Here is a 13201-nt window from a genome sequence, read left to right on the forward strand (position 1 = left end):
CGTGCCAATGATTCATGGAGGCAGAAGCCATCAGTTAAATATGCCTCTAGCATAAAAACAGAAGCAAATACTCTCCAATGTACTGAATATTCATAATACGTGCCAGATGACAGACTTTAGCTTTACCGGGAGCTCAGGGTTGGGTTCCACATCCCACCGCCACCAAGGGAACAGTGCCGTGGTGGGGGAGTGCCCCGCAACTCCTGCCTCTGGGAACCAGCCCTTATAGGAGAACATGGGCTGGAGTGAGGGCACAGTGGCAGCCTTTGGGGCCACTCTAAGTCCTCCATGGAACTGAGACTTTATCAAGGGGAGTTATGTCCCCTTCCCAGTGCTCATATCCAATCATTAAAATAGACTTTAAAAAAATATAAAATCTGCCTGAGAATGATGGGAATCAGGGACAGTACAGTGGTCAGCCCCTATCCCGCTGAGCATTCAGTACCACCCATGTGCACCTAGATGGGTAGAAGTACGTGATGGGGCAGGGAATCTTGGTGGGGAAGTCCCGACAGAATGGAAAAATTTTAATTGCGCCAATTTTTCAAGATGGTGATCTGGACTAGATCAGCCATAAGGGCACTCCTTTTAAACGTGGATTACTATATATTTTAATCATATTTCTCCCCCATTCTTTATCCCCTGCTGTTCCTATTGGTTGGTTAGGGAAGGAGTGGAATTAAACTATAGATGCTGGTGTGTCTTCTCCTTTGAATCAATAACGTAAGCAAAGCAATGCGTCAGTTCCCAGTTTTTCTAGTAGCAGTACAGATAAAACAATTTGTGTGAATATAGGAAGAGACTATATAGGAAGAGGCTATGTCAGGGCACAAGAATAGAGGTATTTTAATCAACGGACCAAGCAGGAGAAGGTTGGAAGGATTTTAGGGTTGAGAAGCAAACCATCCTTTGAGGCTGATTAAAACACCCCTCTGCATGATTCAAAAACCTGAAGGAAATTTTATTTCTCTTCCCACTGGGGTCTGACCCACCCTCTCGGTGGGACCTGGAGAACTTACTTAAAACAATCCACGTTTAAAAGCACCCTGAGCTAGAATTTCCATGGTGACACCCTGAGGGGTGGGCAGTGTTGGGCCAATTGGTTGGGCATGTGGGGCCGAGGGATCAGGGTTCCTCACTGGAACGTCTCTTTCTCAAGCAAGTGGGCAAACCTGATCTACATCCCGGCCCAAGTGTCCCTGATTCCCACTCATTCTCAGGCCTGCTGGGGAGAACGCGCTCTCGATTTCAGCCCGTTGTCCTTGAGTCGATGTGACAGGAAGGGGCTGGTCACTTCCTTCGTGCCTGGGCCTGGTTACTCTGTCCCTTTTGGTGCAGCTGCTTAACTTGGGCCAGGATATCTCGTATTTTCCGTTGCGCCATCTGTAGGAGAAGCAGACAGGAGGCAAGAGTGAAGATCTCCAAAGACATAAGAGAAAACCCGAGCCCAGGGAGAGAGGCCATTGAGTTCTAGACACCGACAGCAAACAGGAAGAGCAAGGGTGAGCAGGCCCCAAAGTTCCTCTGCCTCCCCGTGGGCATTAAGCACCCAGGGGGCAATGCTACTGCATGGGACAGAGGACAGGAGATGGGGTGTGGAGGGAGGGCTGGAGAACGGACAGAGGGACCAGAGTAGAAACTCATTCACCAGAATTCAAAAACTGACAAACTGCCACACATGTCACTGAATCTAAAATAAAACTCCGGGAGTATGTTTGCCAGAGGGTCATCAGGCAGGAGGCCTCCCCACAGATCTGAGCTCCAACACCCATGAAAATATCCCCAGCAAAGGGGATGAAATGTCTGGACGTGGAGTTACAAGCAAGAAGTGAAACCTAAACTCTGCCATTTAAAAAAAAAAAAAAAAAAGACAAAATATGCAAAGATCTGACTCCTCTTTTCTTGAAGGTTTCTTCCCTAAGAACAGAGTTCTGCTGCGAGCAAAGCCAATGGCAAGTGTGGTGCACTGAACAGTTTACCAAGAATCGTTTCCTTCCATAAAGGTAGTGCTTGGTTTCTTGGTTTAAGAAAAAGGTGGTCTAGGTTGGGGAAAGGCTCTGGATTCTGTATTTATGTCACTTCCTACTCAGTCAGCCGCAAGTGGATGGTTTACCTAGGTTTCCCTCTAATTCAGTCTAACAAATGAAAAATACCCGCCCCACCCCTTTCGGTACTGAGTACATCCTGGCTCTGCATACTCGGATCTATCCTTTACCTTCTCACACCTCATGCTCCTCCATTGGTAAAATGAGGTTGTCACAGGGATTAAATGAGTTAATCTATGTCAATCACAAAGGATGGTGCTTAGTATATCAGATGCACCCATAAATCTTAGATGCTACCGCAGCTCTTGTTATACTTCTCTGAGGATTAGAGCAGCTGGCTGGCTCAGTGGCTGAGAGTCTGCCTTTGGCTCAGGGCATGATCCCGGGGTCCTAAGATCAAGTCTAGCATCGGGCTCCCCAAAGGGAGCCTGCTTCACCTTCTGCATGTCTCTGCCTCTCTTTCTCTCATGAATAAATTAAATTTTTAAAAAATGCTTCCCCAAGGATTGTCACCGGCAGTTTCTTACCAAGGCCGTACAGCAGAAAGGCCACATGGGGTTTGAAATCAAAGCCCTCTGCCTCCAAAGGAAGCCCTCTGCTTCCTGGTGCTGTGCAGCCACACCACACTGGAGCTGAGAGCTGGGGTTCCAGGCTCCTATTCAGCCCTTGGCTGCTTAGGCAGCACCAGCCAGGCCATAGGCCTGCTAGGAAGTATGTATCCTCTGAACTGAAGGGGGTGTGTCCAGGGTAATCTCCATATCCCTTCCAGTTCCAATTTTAGGAAAACCTCACTACCACCACCTTTCAAACTCTGACTTTCAATATTCAGAGCATTTGAATTTGATATCCACCCTCTTTCCAGACTCTGGGGCCAGTCCCAATCAATACGGAGCAGTGCTGACTGGCCCTCTGGAGGTGGTGTGGAGATGGTGAGTTCTGGAATGGGGAGGCAGAACTGTAACCAGGGGTGCAGTAGTCATTGTGAGAAAGGCAAAGGGACCGTACTGGACAAAGGCAATCTGGAATACCATCATTACTATTACTATTCCACAGACAAGACTGGATGAGTGGGTAATACCAATTTCATTTCTTGTCCAGTGCAAAAGGGGATAGCAAAGAACTAACGGCAAACAACATGAAAAAACTCTTAATATATGGCAAGTAACACAGAATATATAGTCTATGTACAAGTTCTCAAATCACTTTCCCTAAGGAGGACAAAACATCTACACATCACACTCCCACACTTAGAAAAGAATGGTCCAGCCCATAGGCAGGCGTAGTGCCCAGGACTCAAAGCCATGCCAAGTCAACGTCTGGAGTTTTGCCTCTCTGATCCTCAGGCTCCTGCTGCCTCTCTACAAGGCAAGAGTGCCATACGTACCTGGCTGGCATAAAAATGCCCGATGATCTTGACAATGACCTGGTCATTCTCATCTGGGGTCTGGTCTCTTGGCACTACCACCTCAGCCGCTGTCAAATTCTGCAATTCATTCACCTGGGTGGAGTAAGGGGCAGAAAGAAGCTCAGGGTGCTATCAAGAAGGCATGCAGAGGCCTGCAGGGAGGGGCAGCAGGCAAGTCACTAACGGGGAACTGAAGGACTCAAAAGCTGGGCTTGGGGACAGAAGTAAGGAAACATATTGGGAGTCCTAAAGTTGTACAGGATAGGGGAGCAGGCTGAGACCCCAAAACTTCCAATCTGGCCCCAAGGCTCACCGTTTTGCCGCCTTTGCCAATGACTCGGCCAGCAGCTGACGCTGGCACCCGGATGTGGGTCTCCAGCTTGACTTCTTCCTTGGGACCAAAGAAATTCTCCTCCTTGAGTTTTCCATAAATTCTTCCCTGAGCCTGAGAGAAGGTCCTTGTTAATCAGCGGATCGTACACATAACAAAAGGGAAGTGGGTAAACATGAAAACAGGCCCCCAAGCTCCACCCTTTGGAGATTCGCCCCAAGGGCCCAACCCAGGGATGCATCAGCCATCCACAACAGGTGATAGGAACATGACCAAGAATACTAAGACCAGAGAGCCTGGGTAGAGTAACTGAATACATACTTCCCAGAACAATTCATAAGCTAAAAAACCCTGCAGGGTCTAGGATGATCCCATTTATGTGAATAAGGCAGCCAAAAGAATCAGCCAGAAGACAGGCTGTTGGATACCCCACACAGCCGCTAGAGCATCCCCATTCTCTCTCCATCCCTGCCTCGGTCGGGATGACCTAACTCTTAGCTCTCTGGCTATGTGACCAAAAGTTCAGGGCCTAGCAACGTACAAGGACAAAAAGGAGAGGAGGGGATTTGGAATCAAAGATCTTGCTTAACTAAGGCAGGGTACAAGAAAGAAGCACTCAAGCTTCCTTCCATCCCCAATTTCTGTTCACCCCGAGAAGTAAAAAGAGTAAGGAAGTCAACGGAAAGGAGTTCGATGCCAAACTGAAAGCAGCATCGCAAGGCTGTCCCTGCACAGGAGCTCTAAGTGTTAAGCAGGGAAGCCTGGCTGGCTCATTCAATAGAGCAGGAGACTCTTGATCTCGGGGTCGTGGGTACAAGCCCCACGCTCAGTGCAGAGATTACTTAAATGAATTAAAACTTTTTTAAAAAGCATCAGGCAGATTTGTACTCCCACCCAACCTCCGTTCCCTTCTTTGGAAAAAGAAAGATGAGAACCTTAAACTGAGCCTCTGGGGGTCCAGTGATGATGACCATACGAACTTTGGAGTCAGGAGTTTCGGGAGGAGCAATCTAGAAAGCAAAGAGCTGGTCAAAGAGGTACTCTCCACCCCACCCCCCAAGCCCCCTGCCACCACCCCAATTCCACCGCCCACTTCTGAGGGCTACGAGAGGCAAGACCCAAGGCCCTGAGCCCCACAGGCATTGCCCCTGCACCAAAAATGTGATGAAGATGGGCGTGAATGTGTTCCAGGGAGGTTTCCTAATCAGGGCCTCCCCACTGCCCACCCTCCCAAACTCCTGGGGAGGGTTTGGTAGGGTCCTGCTCAGAGGGTGGGGACCACCCTTCAGCAGAGAAGAATCTCTGACCAACTCCTTTAGGACCATCAATACGAATGGAGTTAGGCTTGTGGAATAGAACTTTGTTTGACGAGGACAGACTCTCCCTTCTCCCCACACTGGACCATAGCCGAGGAAGGTGAAAAAACAGCTAGGATCCATAACCACTGACTGCCAGGCACTGACCGAGGGATACCTGACTGCATCACTTCACAGTATTATGCCAGTGGCTGCGGTGATGAGCCCCTTTAGCTTTGAGGCTGAACCCACATCAGTCTGTGCCAGAGCTCGGGCTCTCCTCCTACACTGCAACTGCACCTCCTTCTTTGCCCAAAAGCCGAGGAGCACCAAAGGCCCTGGCAAGTTCAAAAGCAAAGGGGACTGCAATCCCTCAGACACAGAGGCCACACAACAGCAGCCACATGTGGCACCCAGGGACATAGGTGGTGGATGCAGTGTTCCCATCGTCCCAGGACCCAGGAGGACCCAGAGCAGGTCACCTTAATGGAGGCACTGGCAAAACGGGAGAGCTGTTTGATGTGCTGCCCCTTCTTCCCAATGATGGCGCCCACTGCCTGTGCAGGGATGAACACCTGCACCATCTCTTGCTCCGGAGCCTGCTGTCAAGACAGAGCACGTCATTACCATGGGCCAAGGATACGGGAGCCCCTCCACACCCCAGGTGAGCATTCCCCAAAGGGAAGATAACATGGGCTACCTGCTCCTTGGCACTCCCCAGGCCCAGCAAGCACAAAGGGGAAGGAAGAGTGCCTCCAGCATCTCAGGTGCCGGCCACATGGCTGGGAATCCTGCCCAGGAGAGGCATCGCAGACCTCCCTGCCCTCTTCAAGAATTCTCTAGGTGTCAAGCTCCCACATGGTACTGGACCCTACCAGAGGCCATGGAAGGGCCCAGGGGTCCCCTGTAATTAGATCTTGTACCTACCATAAAGGAGCTGTAGGGAGCAGCTCCCGTGACACTGCTGGGAGGTGGTGGGACTGCACTGGACGAGGCTGGGAAAAGACCAACAGCTGCCAAGTTCAGGCCGGGGATGAGATGTGACTGCAGCTGGGAAAGGAAGGTGAGGAGGGAGAGGTCAGCTCAGGCTGCAGGGGCCTAGTTGAACCCAGAGGGCAGGGGTGAGGTGGAGGACACAGGAGACTGAGTGTTTCTGGTTCTCACACACACCTAGAGTGTGGAGCCATGAGTGATGGGACATTATTGCTGGACCAAGAACCAGCAACTCCAACCAGAAGGGTCCACCAGAGCCTCAGATGTACCATCTCTCTGGCGATTTACTCAACTACCCTATGCTAGAACATTCCTATGAAAAGGCACAGCAAGGACAGATCTCCGTTAGATATCCAGGACTCACCTTTTCTCCTGTACCCCACATCCTCAATCCCCTTTAACTTTTTTTTTTTTTAATTTTTATTTAGTTATGATAGTCACACACACACAGAGAGAGAGAGAGAGAGGCAGAGACATAGGCAGAGGGAGAAGCAGGCTCCATGCACCAGGAGCCCGACGTGGGATTCGATCCCGGGTCTCCAGGATCACGCCCTGGGCCAAAGGCAGGCGCTAAACCGCTGCGCCACCCAGGGATCCCTCAATCCCCTTTAAAAACCAGATGAAGGATGCCTGAGTGGCTCAGTGGTTAAGCGTCTGCCTTTGGCTCAGTTGTGATCCCGGAATCCCGGGATTGAGTCCCACATCGGGCTCCCCCACAGGGAGGCTGCTTCTCTCTCTGCCTATACCTCTGCCTCTCATGAGTAAATGAAGTCTTTAAAAAATTTTAAAATTAAATAAAAACAAAATGAGAGAGCAGCCCGGGTAGCTCAGCGGTTTAGTGCTGCCTTCAGCCCAGGGCCTGATCCTGGAGACCTGGGTTCGAGTCCCACATCAGGCTCCCTGGATGGAGCCTGCTTCTCCCTCTGCCTGTGTTCTGCCTCCCTCTCTCTGTGTCTGTGTCTCTGTCATGAATAAATACATAAAATCTTTAAAAAAAAAAATCAGATGAAAATTATGGCCCCTCTCTTCACTGAAGTACACACAAATACCAATTTTATAGGAAAATCACAGACTGAAGCCCAAGAGGAGACCCAACCCCAGGAATCAGATAAAGATCTCTTAATGACCTGCAGGAATGGAGATCCCAAGTGTGTGACCTGCCCACCTACATGGAGACCTCCCCCTTTCTGCTGTGCCTCAGCCTCAAAGAGGGGTAAAGCAGCCACCTCTTCCACTCACACTCATGGCAGCCACGTCGTTCTCGTAGGCCTCCCGAACTTTCTTCATGATCTCCTGCTCAGCCCTGCAGCAGTTCTCAATCGCCCCCTTCACGGTGATAGTCCTCTCAGGGTTATACAGGGTGAGGTCCTGCAGCCTGGTGGGACAGCAGAGCCAAGTCACCCTTGCACTGATAGGCCAGGACCAGGAAGTGGCCCCAGCTAGGAATTAGCCACAGAAACAGCTCCTGCAGGCTGTTTAACTTTTGGCAAACAGCTCCCTGTCTCTCGCCTTTGGTCTGTAACCAGAGCAGGGAGGGAGGAAGGCGCAGGGAGATGAGAATACCCAACTGAAACCCCTCGGTGTGGAATGAACCCAATCACAGATAGGTTTTCATCACTGTTAAAGCAAGAAGGATGCTCAGAACTGGAAGCTTCTCCAATAGTTCTACACAATCCATTTCCTGTGCTTTTGGAACAGACCAAGTCAGGGATGAAATGAAGAGGCACAGGACTCAGAGAATCCTCAGACAAGGGCCTGGGTGGGTCCACTTCTCATGGCCTGGCAAACATGCCCAAGACCCCAAAGCCCTGGCTCCCAACTGCAGGGGACAGGTGTAATGTGCAGAACAGGGGATGGACAGATTCACTCCAACAATACGAGCCCTCACAGATATAAACGTTCTTTGCCACTGCACGGATTCTCCTTCAGTAGGGCAGAAACTGCATACAACTTAGGGAACCCAAATATTAAGGCTAATGACACATTGGTGCCCCCAAGGCCCTTGGGCATCCCACTCATAAAGAGGTAAATGACAGCCTTACGAGGAGATGGTGATCTTGGTCTCTGTGTCCTGCTCCACCTTCTTCAGATTCCGTCCTTCCTTGCCAATTAGACGCCCCACAAAGTTATTATGGGCGAGGATCTTCAGGGGAACCTCGTCGGCCCTTGGGAAGGGTAAGGGACAAGAGCTGCTAAGTGGTGAGCCGCGCAGAGACCCAGACAGCATGCAACTGCAAATGTGGGGTTTCCAGGACAATTACATCCCAAAAGGTTACAAAAACAAAAACAAAAAAACAGATGGGTGGGTGCTTAGTGCTAGAGATGGGGAGGTAGGGACAGGCTGCCAAGAGCCACATGGGACTATCAGAGCAATGGCCATGCTCACTGTCATAACTGTGATGATGGTTCTGCAGGTCCATGCATGGTAAAACCCATTCACAGCTGTCTGTTTTAAAATAGCCACTCTAGAGAATGCCATGCAGTTTTAGAAAGGTGATCCATATTACCATACTGATCCATAATGTGAAAAAAGCAAACTGTAGAATTGCACTCATTATGATTCTATGTGTGCTAAAACAGGCACATGCATACACCGATGCACACACATATGTACACACAAATACACACATTATAAATGCACAGAGTTGCTAAAAGGGTGTACAGGGGTGTTCGTTACTTGTGGGAAAGAGGACTTCATGTTTCAGTTTATGTCGTCTGTCTCCTACTTATCCCTGCATTCTTGCTAATAAGAAGTCTGTGTTGTAGTGGGGGAGGTAGCAATTCCCTCCTTACAAGAAACACTGAATAAAAGCCTTACGTTTTGGTGTCCTTTGCTTCCTTATGCATAATCTCCAAGATCATCTTACACGCAGATGAGCAGCCCTCAGGGGTTGAGTGGACGCTGATGGCCTTCTCTGCAGCGCCTGCATTCTCCTTCCTGTGCACATCTATCCTGAGGACCACAAAGCCAAGGACAGTTAAGGGAGTCCCTGGTAAAACCCAGAATCTTCTTCACATACCTTGCTACTTCTCAACTGAAGCACAGAACCAACTCTTGAAACAAGTCCAAGCACGAATGGGGAAGGGCAGAGAAAGGGCCAGGGTCATGTGGCCAGCCTGCTGCTCTGGATTCTGTCTCAATCAGGAGGTGGTGGACAATAGTTGCATCTGGCATGGGAACACAGGGCTGGCAAATGGCAGCCCACAACTCTAAAGCTCCATTTCCTCTTAAATTCTGGATTCCCTCATGAAACAACTATAAAGGGAAGGCACACTGTCCCAAACTTAGAGTAATAAAGAATGTATTTGGAATAAGGATATGATGTGGCTTTTTCTTTTCCAGAGTACACTGATCAGCTATAAAGATAAGAGGGGTCGGGCAGCCCCGGTGGCTGCAGCGGTTTAGCGTCGCCTGCAGCCCAGGGCATGATCCTGGAGACCCTAGATGGAGTCCCATGTCAGGCTCTCTGTATGATGCCTGCTTCTGCTTCTCCCTCTGCCTGTGTCTCTGCCTCTCCCCCTCTGTCTCTATGAATAAATAAATAAAATCTTAAAAAAAAAAGATAAGGGGTCAACTACATGCAAATAAAAAAAATAAAGTTGGGGCACCTAAATGGCTCAGTCAGTTATGCATGTGCCTATGGCTCAGGTCGTGATCTCCGGCTCCTAGGATTGAGCCCCTCATCAGGCTCTCTGCTCAGTGGAGAATCTGCTTCTCCGTGTCCCCCTGCTTGTTCTCACAAACACTATCTCTCTCTCAAATAAAATATTTTTTAAAAATAGAAGTCAAATTCTAAAAGATTAGAGGGGGTAGCTGTGGTGAACATTGGAGATGGGACAGGATGGTGACCTATTCTTGAGGGCCAACCGTGGCCAGGCTGCTGAGCCCAATGTCCACTAACAGGCAGCACTGAAACCACAGAGCACCAAAGAGAAGCTGACTCATCTAGACTAGGTTTGCTTGATGTGACTTCCTACAAGAAATTGCAGAACCCTTCTTACTAATGACTGTGTGGCTCAGCCTCTGCCACCAAATGAGAAGCCCCAGGCCCACTTAACATCCCCCCTTGGCCTCACCTTTCCAGGAGGCTGCAATTGGAAGCAATGACCACTGCAGGCCCCCCAACCCCAAATGAAGAAAAAAGGGAATACATTCTAGGCAACATTGCCTAAGTAGTAAATACTAAGACTCCTCGGTGTGCTTCCTGGAAGCACCCCACTTCCATTTCCCAACAGCCAAGACTTACTTAGACTGGGTCTGTTTCGTGATGTTTCGGATGGTGGCCCCCTCCTTGCCAATGATGGCACCCACATACTGGGTGGGCACCAGGAGCCGCAGGGGGATATCCACTTGCTGCTGCTTGGCTGGAGCCCCCGCTGCCACAGGGGAGCCCTGGCGAGGCTGACCCCGAGAGCCAAAGCCTCCTCGGCGCCCGTTCTCAGGACCCTGTGCTATCTGCTCATCGGGAATGTAAGAGACTTTTAAGGCGTGGTTCTCCAACTGGTGGCCATTCAGCTTCATGATGGCTCTGAGGACAAAGGGAAATCTACTGGTCACTCCAATCCATGCCAATCGCACCAAATGCACTCCATGTATAAAGCACTCAGGGTTACAACATGAAATATACTAAAAGCAAGGGAGGGATCCTTGGGTGGCGCAGCGGTTTGGCGCCTGCCTTTGGCCCAGGGCGCGATCCTGGAGACCCAGGATCGAGTCCCACGTCGGGCTCCCGGTGCATGGAGCCTGCTTCTCCCTCTGCCTGTGTCTCTGCCTCTCTCTCTCTCTGCGACTATCATAAATAAATAAATTTTAAAAAAAATAAAAAAAATAAATAAATAAAAGCAAGGGAGAAGACCTATCCACCACTCCCACCTCCACCTCAGAGAACTTTCCAGTCTAAATTAACTGGCTGAAGACAGGGGTACCTGGGTGGCTCAGTAGGTTAAGTATCTGCCTTTGGCTCAGATCATGATCTCAGGGTCCTGGGACTGAGCCCCGCATTGGACTCCCCGCCTGAAAGGAAATCGGCTCCCTCTCCCTCTGCCCCAATCTGCTTATGCTCTCTCTCAGAAAAATAAAATACCAGATTCGTGTGAGTGAATGAATTTAATAAAAACATGAGAAACAAGACACTTATTTTTACACTTATTGAGTTGGCACCTTCCATATTTGAGAAAACTGTAAAAAATTAAAAAAAAAAAAAAGAGTTGGAGATAGAATGTCCTTGCTTACAGCTTGGAAGCAGGAGTTTAAATATACCTAGAATGCCTGAAAACCAGGAGTGAGTAACATTGGGGGGGAGGGGCAGGCTCCATCCAGTCCCAGCCTGGCTGATGCAAGTTAGAAAAGTTAACAAGGCGGGATGCTTGGGTGGCTCAGTGGTTGATCATCTATCTGCCTTTGGCTCAGGGTGTGCTCCTGAGGCCCTGGGGTCAAGTCCATCAACAGGCTCCCCACAGGGAGCCTGCTTCTCCCCCTGTCTAAGCCTCTGCCTCTCTATGTGTCTCTCATGAATAAATAAATAAAATCTTTTAAAAAGAAAGAAGAAAAGTTAACAAAGCAACAACAGAGAGCAGGGAATAAGCTGAGTATTGACATGACCTTTAGAGCCAGGCTAAGGACCATACACTGGCCACAAGAGACAATAGGGGCCTCCAGAAAATCCTGAGCCTGAGAGCGGTCTAAAGAAAATGGGAACTGGCTCAATTAGTAGAGTGTGCTAACTCTTGATCCCAAGGTCGTGAGTTCAAGCCCCACGTTGGGTATAGGGATAACTTTTGAAAATAAAACAAATTAAAAATAGGGGCACCTGGAGGCTCAATGGTTGAGCATCTGTCTTTGGTTCAGGTCATGATTCCAGGGTCCTGGGATTGAGTCTCGCATCCGGCCCCCTGTGGGGAGCCTGCTTCTTCCTCTGCCTATGTGTCTGCCTCTCTCTGTGTATCTCATGAATAAATAAAAATTTTTTAAAAATAAAGGAAATGGTATTTGAGGAAGTGGTGGGATTTTTACAATGCATCACCACCCAGTTAGAGACAGCATTCTGAAGGAACAAGAAAGCAATCAAAAGCACAATGTAGCAAAAGGCCTGTAACAGGTCTTACACAAATCTTACATAAGTGCACAAAACGTACAGTGTGTCAGTACCAGTAGATGAGAAGTGTAATTGCTCAACCAAAGGGCTTAAGAATCGAGAAAGCATGGGTGTGGTGGGACTAAGAGGACCCGACAACAGCATAAACTGGGCTCATGGCCTCACCACAATAAAATGTCTGCCCCCCCCCCAGCAAAACAAGAACAAATCCCTTTTGTAAATCTCGCAGTTCCCCCTCACTATCACTAGATGGCACAATCAACACAGCAAAGGACTCTTGCAGGTCCAAGGCAGCTAGAGAAATCCAACAGAAAGCCTATCTATTCTCTCACGGAGGATTTCCCCTTTCCTGGAAGGGCCCTTGGGTCTCTTCCCTTCTGTGAATTTGCTATCAATCCTGAGGAGTTTCTGAACTTTTAAGATCCCTGAACCAATGAACAAGAGTCTGCAATTGGCTATCACAATAACGGAATCCAAGCAGGCACTACTGCCTGTGTGGACCCCAGCCCTGTAAAAGAGGTACCTGGCTTCCAATACCTCCCAAAGACCCACCCTGGCCCGCTTCCCAGCCCACTCACTGCCTGGTCTGTTCCCGGTTGGAATAGGTGACATTCACCACAGCAGTCTCACTCTCGGTGTTCACTGGGGGAGCAAAACAGAAGCCAAGGTTAGAGCAGTGAGATCTGGAAATGCCACCAAGGAATCCCAAGCATTTAAAGCACATCCTTCCAGGTTAGAAGGTTGTAGAAGTTACATGTGTTCGAAGAAAATACTGGGAATGACAAGGCAAAATATTTCCCCTTTTAGAACCCTCTCACCAGAAATCTTAGAAAATTCAAACCTTTTTACATTCTCCCTTCTGTGTCTTCCTCTGATTCCCTCTGGCCAGCCGCCAAGAGAGCTGGGCAACAAAATAGTGCAGTGAACACAGCAGTTAGGCAGTGGGGAGTGCACGCACACACCCCATCTAGGAAGCAAATTTATTCTGGGGAAGCCAAACTAGTTGAAAATACATACACAGTAAGATTAGCAATTTA

The 13201-nt window shown here is 49.2% G+C and overlaps 1 protein-coding gene across 3 annotated transcripts in view; it reads right to left on the reverse strand.

Moving 5' to 3' along the window:
- Window positions 1-940: 940 nt before the first annotated feature.
- IGF2BP1 (insulin like growth factor 2 mRNA binding protein 1) overlaps window positions 941-13201 on the reverse strand; it is a 41531-nt gene continuing 29270 nt past the window's right edge. For 2 of the 3 annotated variants that reach the window (XM_072780199.1, XM_072780201.1), the window contains 11 exons: window positions 12743-12806; window positions 10317-10598; window positions 8888-9022; window positions 8112-8234; window positions 7309-7444; window positions 6004-6126; window positions 5559-5678; window positions 4717-4791; window positions 3764-3895; window positions 3430-3543; window positions 941-1383 (listed from right to left, as the gene is read on the reverse strand). In XM_072780199.1, the coding sequence (XP_072636300.1) occupies window positions 1291-1383; window positions 3430-3543; window positions 3764-3895; window positions 4717-4791; window positions 5559-5678; window positions 6004-6126; window positions 7309-7444; window positions 8112-8234; window positions 8888-9022; window positions 10317-10598; window positions 12743-12806 (1397 nt within the window). In that variant the 3' untranslated portion in view covers window positions 941-1290. The remainder of the gene's footprint in view (window positions 1384-3429; window positions 3544-3763; window positions 3896-4716; window positions 4792-5558; window positions 5679-6003; window positions 6127-7308; window positions 7445-8111; window positions 8235-8887; window positions 9023-10316; window positions 10599-12742; window positions 12807-13201) is intronic. The other variant, XM_072780200.1, reaches the window with a different exon arrangement.

The sequence above is a fragment of the Canis lupus genome, chromosome 16 (assembly GCF_048164855.1).
Source record: "Canis lupus baileyi chromosome 16, mCanLup2.hap1, whole genome shotgun sequence".
NCBI classification, from domain to species: domain Eukaryota; kingdom Metazoa; phylum Chordata; class Mammalia; order Carnivora; family Canidae; genus Canis; species Canis lupus.